The sequence below is a fragment of the Amblyomma mixtum genome, chromosome 1, assembly GCF_055824585.1.
Source record: "Amblyomma mixtum isolate Tamu chromosome 1, ASM5582458v1, whole genome shotgun sequence".
NCBI lineage: Eukaryota > Metazoa > Arthropoda > Arachnida > Ixodida > Ixodidae > Amblyomma > Amblyomma mixtum.
The window spans coordinates 312679256-312692538 of record NC_143012.1 but is presented as its reverse complement, the minus strand read 5'-3'; the positions used below and the strand labels follow the sequence as shown (position 1 = coordinate 312692538).

The following is a 13283-nucleotide window of genomic DNA, read 5'->3' as shown; positions in this document are numbered from 1 at the left end:
CGATGTCAGTGCACATTAAAGATCCCCAGGTGGTCGAAATTATTCTGGAGACCTCCACTACGGCACCTCTTTCTCTCTTTTTTCTTTCACTCCCACCTCCCTCCTTTCCCTTACGGTCCACCAAGATATGTGAGACAGGTACTGCGCCATTTCCTTTCCTCAAAAACCAATTTATTATGCATTATTTATTATGCATTATTTATTATGCATAATTTATTATGCATAATTTATTATGCATTATTATTTATTATCTATTAAGCATTTTCTTTGTCCTAAATTTATAAGCAAGCTCTGGTTCTAAAAAAACAATAACATCAGCCATTGGCATAAGTCGCTTGCACATCAATCATTCAGCCATCTCCCCTCCCACACACACACACACACACACACACACATGCTCTCACCTAAAAATACCACTGCACAACAACTGTCTCATAGCTCTGCATTTTTACGTCATAATTCACGAATGTCTGGACTTGCCTTGGAGTCGTAACATTGACACTGTAGATGGAAAGAGCCTTTCCTTGCTTCAGCATTTCTCGGGTGTCATCAGTTGGCCTCCACACGGAGATGAGGCAGCCTGAACGATGAAAGAGTGTCAGAAACAAGAATCTTCTGGTGCTTAATCCACCCCGTGACTTGTCCAACAGTGTCTGAAGTTTACTCACAGATATTCTTGCGCAAGTCTGCCTCGTGGATGCCACCAAGCAGTACTTTTAGGACGGGTATCACGACTCTCTCCTTGGGACACTTGAAAATTGAGGCACAGTCATCAGAAAAGGACCAGATAGTACAGCCTAAAAAAGACTTATGAAACCAACGCATTGTTGCTACAGGGTTCTGCAGGGGTATTTTTGTACTGCGTTAATGAAATGATATTGATTACTTAACATTCTAATCACCAAGTTGAGGAAACAAGTCATTACAAAGCAAAAAAAATCAAACAAAGTACTTGTTTTGAAAGTGTATATCTGTTCAAAATGTTCTTTCTCTAGCACCAAAAAAAAAGTGCATTGTTAAAATATTTTTCACACAAACGTCTCTGGTGAACACATCGCAACAAGTAAAGGCCATTACCATAGAGTGCCCAAACTTTCTCAGCATACCAACTCGCCCAAACAGCCACTCTGATCAAGTTCATTTCTAGTTCATCGGGCCCGTCCGTATGCGTTTCTCAGCATGTGTGAAAGGCAGAAATCTGTCTCTCATCTGGTATTTCATCAGCCTTGTACAGGGCATGGAAAGACATTCTGAGTACAACCAGTCCAGATACTACTAATCTTCAGTTGGTTCATTAGATTGCATGCAAAATTTACACCATGAAGTTTTTGAGCACTCCTGATGATCAAACAGGTAAAGAAGCTATGCTAATAGTAATAGATCGTTGAATTAATTCAATCAAGATATGCCTAACAAAAGTTTTAAAAATAACCCACTAGTATGAATGGACTAGATACCGAGAGAAGGCAAGCGTAGCAGGAGGGCGACTTACGCACAAATGCTCTACCAACGAAGCTATGGCGACGGCTGCCCTAATTCGGAGGTCGTGGGTTCGGATCCCACCGATGGCTTGTGGTTGTTTTCTCTTCTGCTTTGTAATCATTTATCTTTAAAAATAATTACCCTATTAAGCTCCCACTGATGAACACGACAAATTATTTAAAAAAATACATCCCCTATGCTCTTGGTTTTGCTGACTGTTGGCTTCGGTCATGTATGTCATAACGTGCCCCTTTTTTCCCTTCCCTTGTCTAAAAAGATTTCAATAAAAAAGCGGAAAAAGGAAGTCCACCTTGTTTTCATCTGTGGCTGCCTGAAGGGCATTTTCAAGTTTCTGCTGAATAGTGGTCTGGCGTATGCACAGCTGCTCCTCCTGGAAACTTCTCAGCAGTCGAAGTTGCTCTTCAGTCAAGAGTCGCTGAAAAGAGAAAAGCACTTCTGCGCATCAAGTCTGCAAAGCACCCACATTATTTTTTTTTTCAGTGACATCTATACATCAGTGTTTCACCAAGACTGTCAGCAGTTTTTAAATGTAGGTTTCTGACTTAGAAGAGCATTTTTTTCAGTCCAGCATTGTCAGCAGTGCAGTGCATCAGAATACAGCTAAGATGTGCTAACTAGCAGGCTGGTTAACTAATGTTGAGACTTAACTTTTAACTATATTACCACTAGGCTCCTTATTTACTGAGAGGCTTGTAGCTCCTCAGTAAGTAATATCCACATCAGTTTTTAGATTTTCGAAGATGCCATTATCGTTGCTGCTGCAATGCAAGCCATTTTGAGGATGCGATTGACCTAAAGCGAAACCACGTGACCAGAAAGAGCGCTAGCCACGTCTAAGAGTGCACGTTGCACATCGGCAAGCCTGTCAAGTGCTCTCTACCCACTCGCAGCTCCCAGTTGGGTGGTCGCCGCAGTGGCTCAGTGGTTATGGGGCTCGGCTGCTGACCCGAAAGACGTGGGTTCGATCCCGGCCACAGCGGTTGCATTTCGATGGAAGCAAAACGCTAGAGGCCTGTGTACTGCTATGTCAGTGCACATAAGGCACGCATCCAAGGTGGGGGGGGGGGGGGGGGGGGGGGGGGAGCCCGCCCCCTCACCTCCCTCCTCCGAAATCCAGCTCAACCCCTCCCCCACCAGTCCTAGAAGTTTCTTATTAACCATGCACATGCACTCATACATAAACTGCATGAGTGCATGTGGGAGCCATTCAAATGAGACATTAAGTTGAAAGAAAAATTTAAAATAAAACTCTCACCTCAATTTCTGAAGGGTCTGAAGAGTTTCTAATGGCCTTCCATATGTCTCTGCCAGAGTTAAGCCCTTGGATTTGCTTGACTGAGAATGACATCCGAATTCCAGACAGTGGCAGTTCCTCTGCTGCAATGCGGCCAGCCATAAAAAGAGTCAAACAAAACTTTCTCAGCCAAATTCAGCGGCACAGTTTGCATTTCATGCAAAAACAGCATAGCAGGCAGCCATTCACAAAGCTAATGCATCCAAAAAACTTCATGACATCAGAAAGCTGGCATGGCAATGTGCTAGAAAAAGGAGCTTTGTAAATGGCTTACAGCAAGAATAAATATACAAATAAAATGAACAATCTTTAATTTTCACCCCTTACATGCAGCACTCTCTATTTTGCACGTCAGTGCAGTAGTGGGCACAAAAAATTTACAAAATCTACATGATTCGGCAACACTTTCACGAACTGACCAAATAGATGATTGCACGGGAATTTAATTGCTTGCCGTGTTCGATGTCTCCATGCAAACCAAAACTGAAAAGCAGTGAGTCAATCAAGGTCATCTTCAGCTGTTATATCAGTCAGCTTGTGAGTGTGAAGTCATTATTTGAAGTCATTACTCTTTCATTTGAAATTGTAAGTGGAGATGAGAGGCGCATGAAAAACATGTAGCACTCACTTCCCACCAATTTCAGAACGACAAAATGGGCACCTCCACATAGCGAATTCTTTGATGTTATGAAGCTTCTCGATTCCCCCAATGCCGCTACGACTGAAGCGCAAGTACTTCTGAACTCCATGCAACGAAGCTGTTGTCTCCGTTGACCCTGATTTAAGAAACTCACTACGCCAATTATCTATTTGCTTGAGCTGCATTACTTGAAATTCCGCTGAACCAGGCAAAAGTTTTATGGCAATAAAACACAAATTGCCACGAAAGGAATGTCTATAATCGCAACAGGCGAATGCAGTTGACACGTGCCATGCTCCAGCTCCGTCAGTGCCTCTATGTATTAAAAGCAGCTCACAGCTTTCACTTTCATAACCTCACACTAGGTGGCATTGCATTATTCTCATGCTCAAAAGCAGCATAAAACAGGACAAAGAAAAAAGTACATGGGACGAGCATTGTGCGCCCATCACAGCCGCTCGGTTGCTAGCGATTCTGACGCCGACTGCTGACATATGCAGAGTGGAAACGGTAGAGAGCGCCAGCGACGCGGGGCGAAGAGTCCGTCCTAGAGCAAGGTGACCAAGCAGACCGAGAGAGAGGGGACACGCAGGAAGGCCCCCACCCCACATAGCGCAGTCATGCAAGCCATGGCGGAGATGGTGACGGCTGATGTCGCGGTCGCATGATCAGCACGATCGCGACATTTTATTTTGCGTTTCTGATTTCCGGTAGCTGGGGTTTACTGTGAACATTTGCAAGGTGATTTCATCTACATTTCTCATTGTGGTTTCCATTCTCCATAGTCCTTTGAAGTCTTCACGCAAAAACTGCATGTAATGAAAAATTGCAGACTTTTCTCAAGCATCACTTGCAAGATTCTGGGTGCAGGCAATAAAGTGTAAACGTGCAATCAAAACAGAGAGTCATGATTGTAAAGACACAAAGAAAGTTCAACAAGAATTACGTACAGTCTGATTTCTCCACCTGCGAAAGAACCTCGGCTGTCAGCTTTTCGACGAAGGCAGCTCGTAGCTTCTCGTGCTTTGCTGCAATTGCCAGCTCCTCCTTTTCACGCCTCATCACACCCGTGCCATTGGGGAGCATTTCCAGATACTGAAACAGAGCAGGCGTGCGCAATATTTCTGCTGCATTCATCATCATAAAAGAAGGCACTGATAAGTGTGAACTTGCCTCAGATAAAATGCTGGCACCAGTGTCACTGCTGTATATTCCAGCATTTGTGGCACTTATTCTTTTGTTGTTGTTTCCTTTGCGTCTTTGTTTTTTCCAGCCTCCTTTATTCTCAGTTGTGACAGTACTTTAGTGCAGACATGAAGTTGGTTTCTCTTGTATATTGTGTTCAAGTTTAGTTTTAAAAGATTTGTCTCCAAGCTGACTTTTGTCCTCTTAATAACTGCTCCTTCACGCCATGCCAACACAAATGATGAACTGACAATTGGTGTTGCTAACTGTAAGCATGAAAGGCTGGAAGGCAGTGTTCCACAAGTTCAAAGAAGCAAACTTAGCAAAACTAAAGAAATTCTCTATGCACCTAAAAAATTGTTCACCCCGAGGGCTGTCAGAAACGTATGATGCAATAAACCAAGCACTGCAAGTTGGATCTGATCCTTGCAGTGTAGAAACTGATGCTTTGCATTAATTCATTGCATTAAGGGTCTCAAATTTATCTTAGCTACTGGGCTATACATATCGTATATAGCTCCACACTGGCTGCACTAAGCAATGTTCGAAAAGCAATTAAAGTACAATAGCCTCTTAAAACATTGGTGCAGTAATGTATTGGGTAGGAAAAAGAAAGCAAAGCACAAAGAGTTAAGTCATTTAAAGGGACACACAAACCACACCATGTAAGAGTGGCGGCCTGATGACTTCTTAGCCCGTTGCTGTTGTGAGGGCCAGAATGCTCGCCACAGTGTACTAGTTGAGGCGATCTTTATGATGAACTATATTGTGTGCTAGTCATTCCTTATGTGAGCCGTTCTGTAAGACACACTCACCATGACTGGGTAGGCCCTGATCACCAGGCAGTCCACCCTCCCTACAAGGCCCCCCTTGGGGTGCAAGGAGGCAAGGGGAACACGGAAGGGCCTTGGCACCCCAAAGTATCCCATTCGTGCATCCCAGCATGCACGCCGTGTGGAGTTGTAGCTTATCTTCAGTGCCACCTCTTTGGGTGCCTGGGTGGGAGGAGGCCACATCCGGTACAAATATGCTAAAGGACATCTAAACGGAATTCCTGCTGGCTAGCAGTAAATGAACCACGCAGTGCTTGTGACGGCCGCTAACATTCCTTACAGCAGCACCACACTAGATGTCTGGAACATAATTAGTAAATAAGAACTTGCTCAACAAAAACTATATGTTGCATCTGTTGTGCACTATTAGTATAAGCTAGTTAGCACGCATTGTTTGTGCATGTTACTTCAGTGCGCATGTAGAGAAAGACTGATACTGGAATGCGGGGTTCAACTTCCTGAAGTGACACATGGGCTATGAGGGGCACTGTAGTAAAGGGCTTCAAATTAGTTTAGACAACCTGGGATACTTCAACGTGTACTGACATCGCAAACCACACGGGCAGCATTTCACCTCCATAGAAATGTGGCCGCCACTTCCAAGATCTGATCCCGCGACCTTGCAATGAGCAGCCAAAATCTAAAGCCACTGAACCACCACGGTGGTTAGAGAGAAAGAAGGCAACAAGTTAGGTTAAAAGCAATTATTAAATCAAGTGTTCATAGTTACAAGGAGTAATGCTCCATATTCACAATAGACCCAGTGTCCCTGTAAGCACATATTCAGAGGAGCTATCTATACTTCAAAGTGAGAGCATGTGTTGAACTGTGGTAATAGTTTTTTAAACTGCAAGGACAAAGATTAAAGGCAAACATACATAAGAAATTACATGGTCACAACTGTAGCTAATGGCGTGGACTGAAGGCAACACATTGATCTCTCTGACAAAAAACAAGGCCACATTTGTCACCATCACCCTTTCACTATTCAGAATAGCTGTGTTTGCCATGGAAGGAACTTTCAACCAAAGAACTCAGAATACAACCAGCTGTATCAAAAGGAAGATGAAATTATGCAAGTGAAAGTGGGACTGGCGCAATATAGCTCTTGCTGTCGCATTTTACCCCTAGAGGTATTTTGTAGCCGAAAAACCAATCGGGAAAAAGCTTCTAGAAGGGCATACAAACAACCCAGCAGGCAGGCACGATGAACAGACCCACCTCTAGCGGGCTGCAGGCTTCAGCAGTGCCCACCAGCTCTGCTCCTGATATTATCAGCTTCAGGCCAACAAAAATACGCTGTGCAGAGGCCAGGTTTGACAGGGGTTTATCAAGTTCGGCACGGATGCTGTACCAGCCATCAGTGAGCTCCAAATGCACCACCTGCAAAATAGTTACATGAAGGAATCCTCGCTTAAATCATGATGCAAAAACCAGGAGCACCACGGTGTGTTTAACTCATGGTTTAGATACAGTAGCAAATGATACCCATCCTAGAAACATTTATTGCAGAAGCAGGTACAAACTTATAGAGCATTTAAAAAGTTTTTTGGTTTGGTTTATTGGAATTTAACGTTCCGAAGCGACTCAGGCTATGAGGGACGCCGTAGTGAAGGGCTCCGGAAATTTCGACCACCTGGGGTTCTTTAACGTGTCCTGACATCACACAGTACACGGGCCTCTAGAATTTCGCCTCCATCAAAATTCGTCTGCCGCGGCCGGGATCGAACCCGCGTCTTTTGGACCAGCAGCCGAGCGCCGTAACCACTGAGCCACCGCGGCGGGTTTTAAAAAGTTTTTTACTGGAGAACACTTCTATCGGACAGCTCCAGGTTACCAATAGCACATATTGTTTTTTTGGTTTTAGAGTCAGGCTCTTTGGCTTGTTATTGTTTCTGTTCAGTAAAACAGTAGACACATCAAGAAAATGTACATTGCATTTAAAGGGCAGAAGCCTCGAAAGTAAAATGCAAACATTAACTGAAACTGGTAGAAAAATAAAAAATAATGGCAGAGTTGCATGCCAATATGAGCAAATAATTCATGAGTTTGTTGAGGAGTGTTTCAACTTAGTAAGAAACTACTGGAGACCATGCAGTGAAAGATATTAATCCTGAAAATATCAATGCATATACACATAATGCTTTGAAAAATTTCTGTTACAGCACATTTATGAACAGGAATTTATCGAATAAATGAAATGAGCAGAAATTAACACAATAAATCAGCACACATTAAAGGCTGAAATACAGCAGTAAATGCACTTACCCCATCCTCCTTGCATACCACTGCTGACACACACAGCACCAGTGTCTTACTAGAGACATCGTCTTTCTCATATATTTTGCGCAGTGCTGATCTACAGAGTCAATGTAACAGGCAAAGAAAAGGAGGCAAAAATGAGACAAGTTGACAACAATTACCTGCCAGCCAGCTTAAAGAACAAATAAACAAATTGGCCTAATTGGTGTTGGCCTAATCAAGGAGGAGTCCTGTAACGATCGTAGTGCCTTTGATTGCGTCACGTAGTGGGTTCTTAAAAAGCCTCAAAGTGAGTGTATGTCAAAAAAATTTTTAAATACTGTTAGTCGCTGTTTCCTTACGCTCTGTCACGAGCACATCTAAAGAAGTAACTTATCTTGCTGACAATCCTTGCACGAACACATGCCCACCGAAAAAGTTTAACTGCAAAGACCAATTTCACGAATCAACCACATCATTTTTTAGCCATTTTGTATCGCGTAAAAAAAACCGATTCAATTGCATGTATAGAAACAAAAAAAATCTTTAAATCTTATTCTGCCGAAGGGTACTTTATGTAGCATAATAAAATTACTGCCCTTTGTTTTCAGGTAAAACCCAATTTCACCCGATTCCAGCGCCCCGAATCGATGTATTAAAAATTGGGTAAAACCTGATTTCTACTTGAAAATGCATTTTCTGTAGAAAGCATGTTCTCCAGTGCTCGAAGCTGAAGACACCGCATGGAAATTAGTGGATATCTTGTGCTTAATCTAGATGGTTGTTCTCAGTCACCTGGTGATCTTAAACCATTTTTAACACTTGTTATTCATGACAAGGCTTAATTTGAGGGTAAGTTTGAAAAGTGTGATTTAGAAGTGAAAGGCCAAAGCATGGGCATGGACCAGACATCTCATCGGCACCACTGTGTCAAGAACCTCATGCTATCAGCATCCAGCTCCAAGGCTCATGTCTGTTTGAAATAGCCACTGCGATGTTGAATGAATCGCTTTCGCAGTGTACAAACGATGGTTGGCAGATTTTACATGAACGTGGAAGTGCTGCATAGAGATCTGTTTTTCCGCGACGAAACAAATTGCAATAGACAAAAAAAAAGTACAAGCTGCCATTTCTACATTGCCCATGAAATAATGAGAATAATAAATAAAGCATTTCACATGCTGCACGAACACCAGTGCTCATAGTATATTGTATTTTGTTGAAAAAAAATGAGCCAAAAAAAAAAAACCTGAACTATGGAAATTTCTGTTGAATGACCTGATTTTACCCCGAATTCGAGCTCATAGAATGTAACCAGACTTTTACCTCCGAATTCCGGGAGAAAAAAAAGAAAAGACTAAGAACAAAGACATTACATATATTGTATTTTGCATTTTGTATACACTGTATTTTTACCTAATTACTGTAGGATAATGCTCACACTGTTCGAACATAGTAGAACCCCACTGTTACGTTTTTCACAGGGCCGCGCGAAAAGAAATACCAACTGGGAAACGTAGTAGCCGGGAAGTGCGCATGAAAAAAATATATATGTCGGTACCTGCCGTTTTTTCTGTTTCTGTTTTACTTCTAGTAAGGGGAACATGACCCTCTGGAAGTTGCAAGACCTTGTGTTCCTCGCGATCGTTCGCACACAGAAGGTCCTAAGTGCCCTGCAATAGCTCTTCATCTGCCTGAGCAGCTGCTGGTAAAAGCGAGCCAGCACGGAAGGTGGGCACATAGAGCAGGCAAAGTTTGGGCACGCGTGCACGTTTCTGCACTAGGTATTTTCACGATAGCCGCTTTAATCCTACACAATCCTCGTTAATTGGAACCTAAAGATCGCACTTTTAGGCTTCCGATGACAAAGAAAACACGGATGACAGAAACAAAAGCCTCGGAGCCAACCCGCGCAACCGCACCTCGTGCAGCATGGTGTTGCTGCAGCATAGTTTCGTTTTCGCGCTTTTGGTCGTTTGCACCATGCCACACAGCAGTGGAGCTACAACACGATACGCGCCTAAGTATGCTTGTTGTTACAGTTGCAATGTAACAGCAGAGTCTGTATTGCATGAGTTTCTATGGGAGCTTGGATGGGGCGGACTCACGAAAACGTAACAGCCGGGAAAGCGCAGCAACCAGGAACCCAACAGCGAGATTCTACTGCACTTCTATTTTCTATCCTTTCTGTGGGCTTCTTAATAACAAATAAGTATTTCAAACCAGCGCAGAAGTGGCCTAACTTTGGAAACCAGTATCTTAATAGCAGTCTTGATTTAGTTTTGTTTATTTTCATTAACAAGTAATTATGCAAAACAAAATTAGAATAGCCTGAAGACAAGTTCAAACCCAGGCAATATTCTAACAAAATCTTACCGACAGCTGTTGTCGATTTCAATGTCATATCTGTACTTCAGCTGAAACATGACTTGATCAGGTGTCAGTGAGCTGTAAAAAATAACACGCATAGCGTCACAGTGGTAAACTATTCAAAGTGTGTCTAAGTACAGTTTCATTCATAAAGATTTAATTACAATACCAATACAGGATCATATGCCAGGTGCTTCATGGAAGCCTGCCACTAATAATTAAAAATAGGTTTTCTTTTAGGTAACACTGCGGCTCTGGCATCATTGTAATACTGGTGTCGGTAGACACCACAAACCCGGTGAATCATATTAACCAGTAAGCAGCCTAATTAAATTCCAGTAGTTTTTCAACTGTTCGAGTTAGGTGCCTGGTTGCAATTAGAGATTTGTGGTTGGCAGTCAGAAATAGTTCCATAATCAGTTTCTATAACTCTGAAAACTCAATTGCCCTCAGAGCTGTGGTTCAAGAAACTTTAGCCATTTCTAGCGCGATTTTAAAATCCCCCGTCCGTGGTAAGCATTCACTGCTGCTTGCTGTGCCAGCCAAAGTGTAGCAGAGAAAGTCACAAGACTCACATGGCACCTGTGTCACGGAGTGATGCAAACTGATGAACGCCGCTGAGCACTCATGACGTGTGTGCGATTTTCAAAATGAATAAGAAATGACAAAAGTTTGTAGAGCCACAACACCAACGAAAATCGCATTTCCAAAACGATAAAACACTGATATGGCTTTTCCTAACAGCCAGCTACAAATCTCTAATTGCACAAAGACTCTAAAAATGTCTAATTGCACATAGACTCTAACAGTTAAAATGTTAGCTTAGCAGCAGCTTACTAACCAGCTCACTGATTAAAACAACTGACCGGTTTTCTGGAGTCTGCCAACACCAGTAAAATCTCAAAGTACAATAAAGGCTCGTCAATTCGAACTTCAAGGGACTGGAAAAAATGTTCAAATTATCCGAAAGTTGAACTCATCAAATGACTCTGGAAAAAGTTGGCAGTGGCTTAGCTCTGCTATACCAGGATATACATAGCGTGAGCAGTGACGTCACGTGGCTCTGCGCCGGCGAACGCGCGCGGCGAGGCGTGCCAGCTGTGTGCAGTGACGTCACTCGCTCCTCACACATGCGCAGTATGGTCGACAGAGGGAGCACGCGAAACGGCGAGACTGTGGCCAATGTAGCCCACGCTACAAAACTGACAATGCGGGCTGGCGCTGGGCGCGCGGTGCATATGCGTAGCGGGTGTTCATGGAGTCATCGTTTAAAAAGCAACAGCCGTGGAACAACGCAATTAGCAGATGCAGCCTGAGGTCCCACTGAAAGGTCTCACACCCCATAAATCATACCGCATAAAGCATAAATCGCACCGCTGTCGGCACCGCATACAGGTCGACTCCCTCAATTTCCGACAGCAATTTCTGCAGAAAGTCAACACAGCTTCAATGCGCTCTCTCTCTCTCTTTTTTTCATGTAACAGCCTTGTGTGTTAGTAAACCACGCAATTTTGAAAATGCTTATTGTACTGTTCAACCTTTTTTTGTGTGTGTGTCAGAAATGTTCAAAACATTCGCTTCAAATTTGCTTCGAATGTGCTCCGAACCAAAAAACCACCACCTGAATGCTCCTAAATTTTTGGTTCTGTGTTTTCTTCGTAATGATGTCTAAAACATTAGTATACATAGATTTCCACATGGCATTTGCCTTCGACTTCTGTATAATTCATAATTGAATGTCTTTTCTCACCTGTTTCGGTTCTGGTTTCAACAACTGAGCAATGGCTATGATGTCAAACGTCAGTACAGGTGACATGAGGCATGAAAAAAAACTGCAATATAATCACTGCTAGGTCGTTTTGATTTACAACATTAAAGCCAGCCTACCTCAAGAGCCAGAATTACAAGTTAAGGAGAAACGATAATATTGCAGTTTTCTTCATGGCTCACATGACCTATACTGACCTTTGACGTCACAGCCATGGCTCGGCTATTGGTACTAAAACTGAAACAAGTGAGAGAAGAAATTCAAATTATAAATTATTTAGTAGTTGTAGGCGAATACCACGTGGTGATTCACATATAGTAATGTGTTAGGCATCATTACAAAGAAGAAAAGATGCGATTGAAATTAGGTGTCTCTACTTATTTAATTTCAGCTAGGATATTGTTAACTTGTGTTCATTTCCTCACCCACTCTGCTCTCTCCCTGGCTCTTAACATTAACCCTATCTACCTCTTTACAGCCTTAAAGGGATGCTGTAAAGCCTTCAGAAAATCTTTGTAGTTAAAGCTAAATTTGTCACGGTCCACAAATTACAACTGCAAACGCCACAATGCAACAGCTGGCCGACCCACTAAGATAGCTTACAAGGCTAGCACATGGTGGGGTTGCAGTTTCGAACAAGCTATTTTTAGCTGCCTGAAATACACTGAACTGATGCTGAACGTGACAGAGCAAAAGTGCAAGAAAGAAAGGAAGGTTTCCATTTCCGGCACTGGCAACCCACCTGCCTCCAAAGACTTCAGGGCAATGCAGTTCCATCGATGCCAACTTCCACACAATCCACCGGTAATGGTTGTCCACCCACCCTGGAGCAACTAAGTTCTTGTCCACGCCAGGCATTTCAAGAAAGGCCCTACAATGGCAAGAAACACATGGCCACAATTTTACCTTCATCAGACCAGGCTTAGTTTCTCCATAAGTTCCTCTTCAGGAATGCTTCAGCACAACAGAATGCTTCAGCTTAAAGTTGCAGCAGTAGCCGTATTCTGATATATTTTATAAAAGGGTAGAAAAGTGAGGAAAACTTTGCTTTTCATGATGCAAGAAGTATTGTTCGAGACTTGTCAGATTTGAAGGTGTTGCAGCTTATTAGTGCTTTAGGCATTTTCCATGACTTCGGCTGCATTTTTTCTACATAACAATCTCGCTGTAGTGACAGCTAGTCTTTAGGAAGCTAGTAATTAAGCGTTTGCTCTAGATGCAAGCACTTTCCACAGACAGATCTCATCCTGTGACTTTTTGGCTGTCTTTTGAAAACACCTAAGCCACAGGCATAACTTAAAACAGGCATCATAATTCGCTACTTTCAGATGGTATGGAGGCAGCAAAAGCACAGCTCTGCATAAGTTGTCAATACGCAAAGGAACAGCTGAAGTGTCTTCACACTTTGCACCAACCACAAAAATGGAATTTGATGCAGTGCATTTTGGT

General features: G+C 42.8%; 1 protein-coding gene across 1 annotated transcript in view; it reads right to left on the bottom strand.

Annotated features, from left to right (window-relative positions):
* The window catches only part of LOC149372463 (uncharacterized), a 32464-nt gene that overhangs the window by 7637 nt on the left and 11544 nt on the right, over window positions 1–13283 (bottom strand). The window contains exons 7-16 of the mRNA XM_089566953.1: window positions 12577–12705; window positions 10073–10144; window positions 7724–7814; window positions 6677–6838; window positions 5438–5617; window positions 4388–4532; window positions 2759–2880; window positions 1793–1918; window positions 669–750; window positions 477–580 (exon numbers count right to left, since the gene is read on the bottom strand). Of these exons, the coding sequence (XP_089423079.1) occupies window positions 477–580; window positions 669–750; window positions 1793–1918; window positions 2759–2880; window positions 4388–4532; window positions 5438–5617; window positions 6677–6838; window positions 7724–7814; window positions 10073–10144; window positions 12577–12705 (1213 nt within the window). The remainder of the gene's footprint in view (window positions 1–476; window positions 581–668; window positions 751–1792; window positions 1919–2758; window positions 2881–4387; window positions 4533–5437; window positions 5618–6676; window positions 6839–7723; window positions 7815–10072; window positions 10145–12576; window positions 12706–13283) is intronic.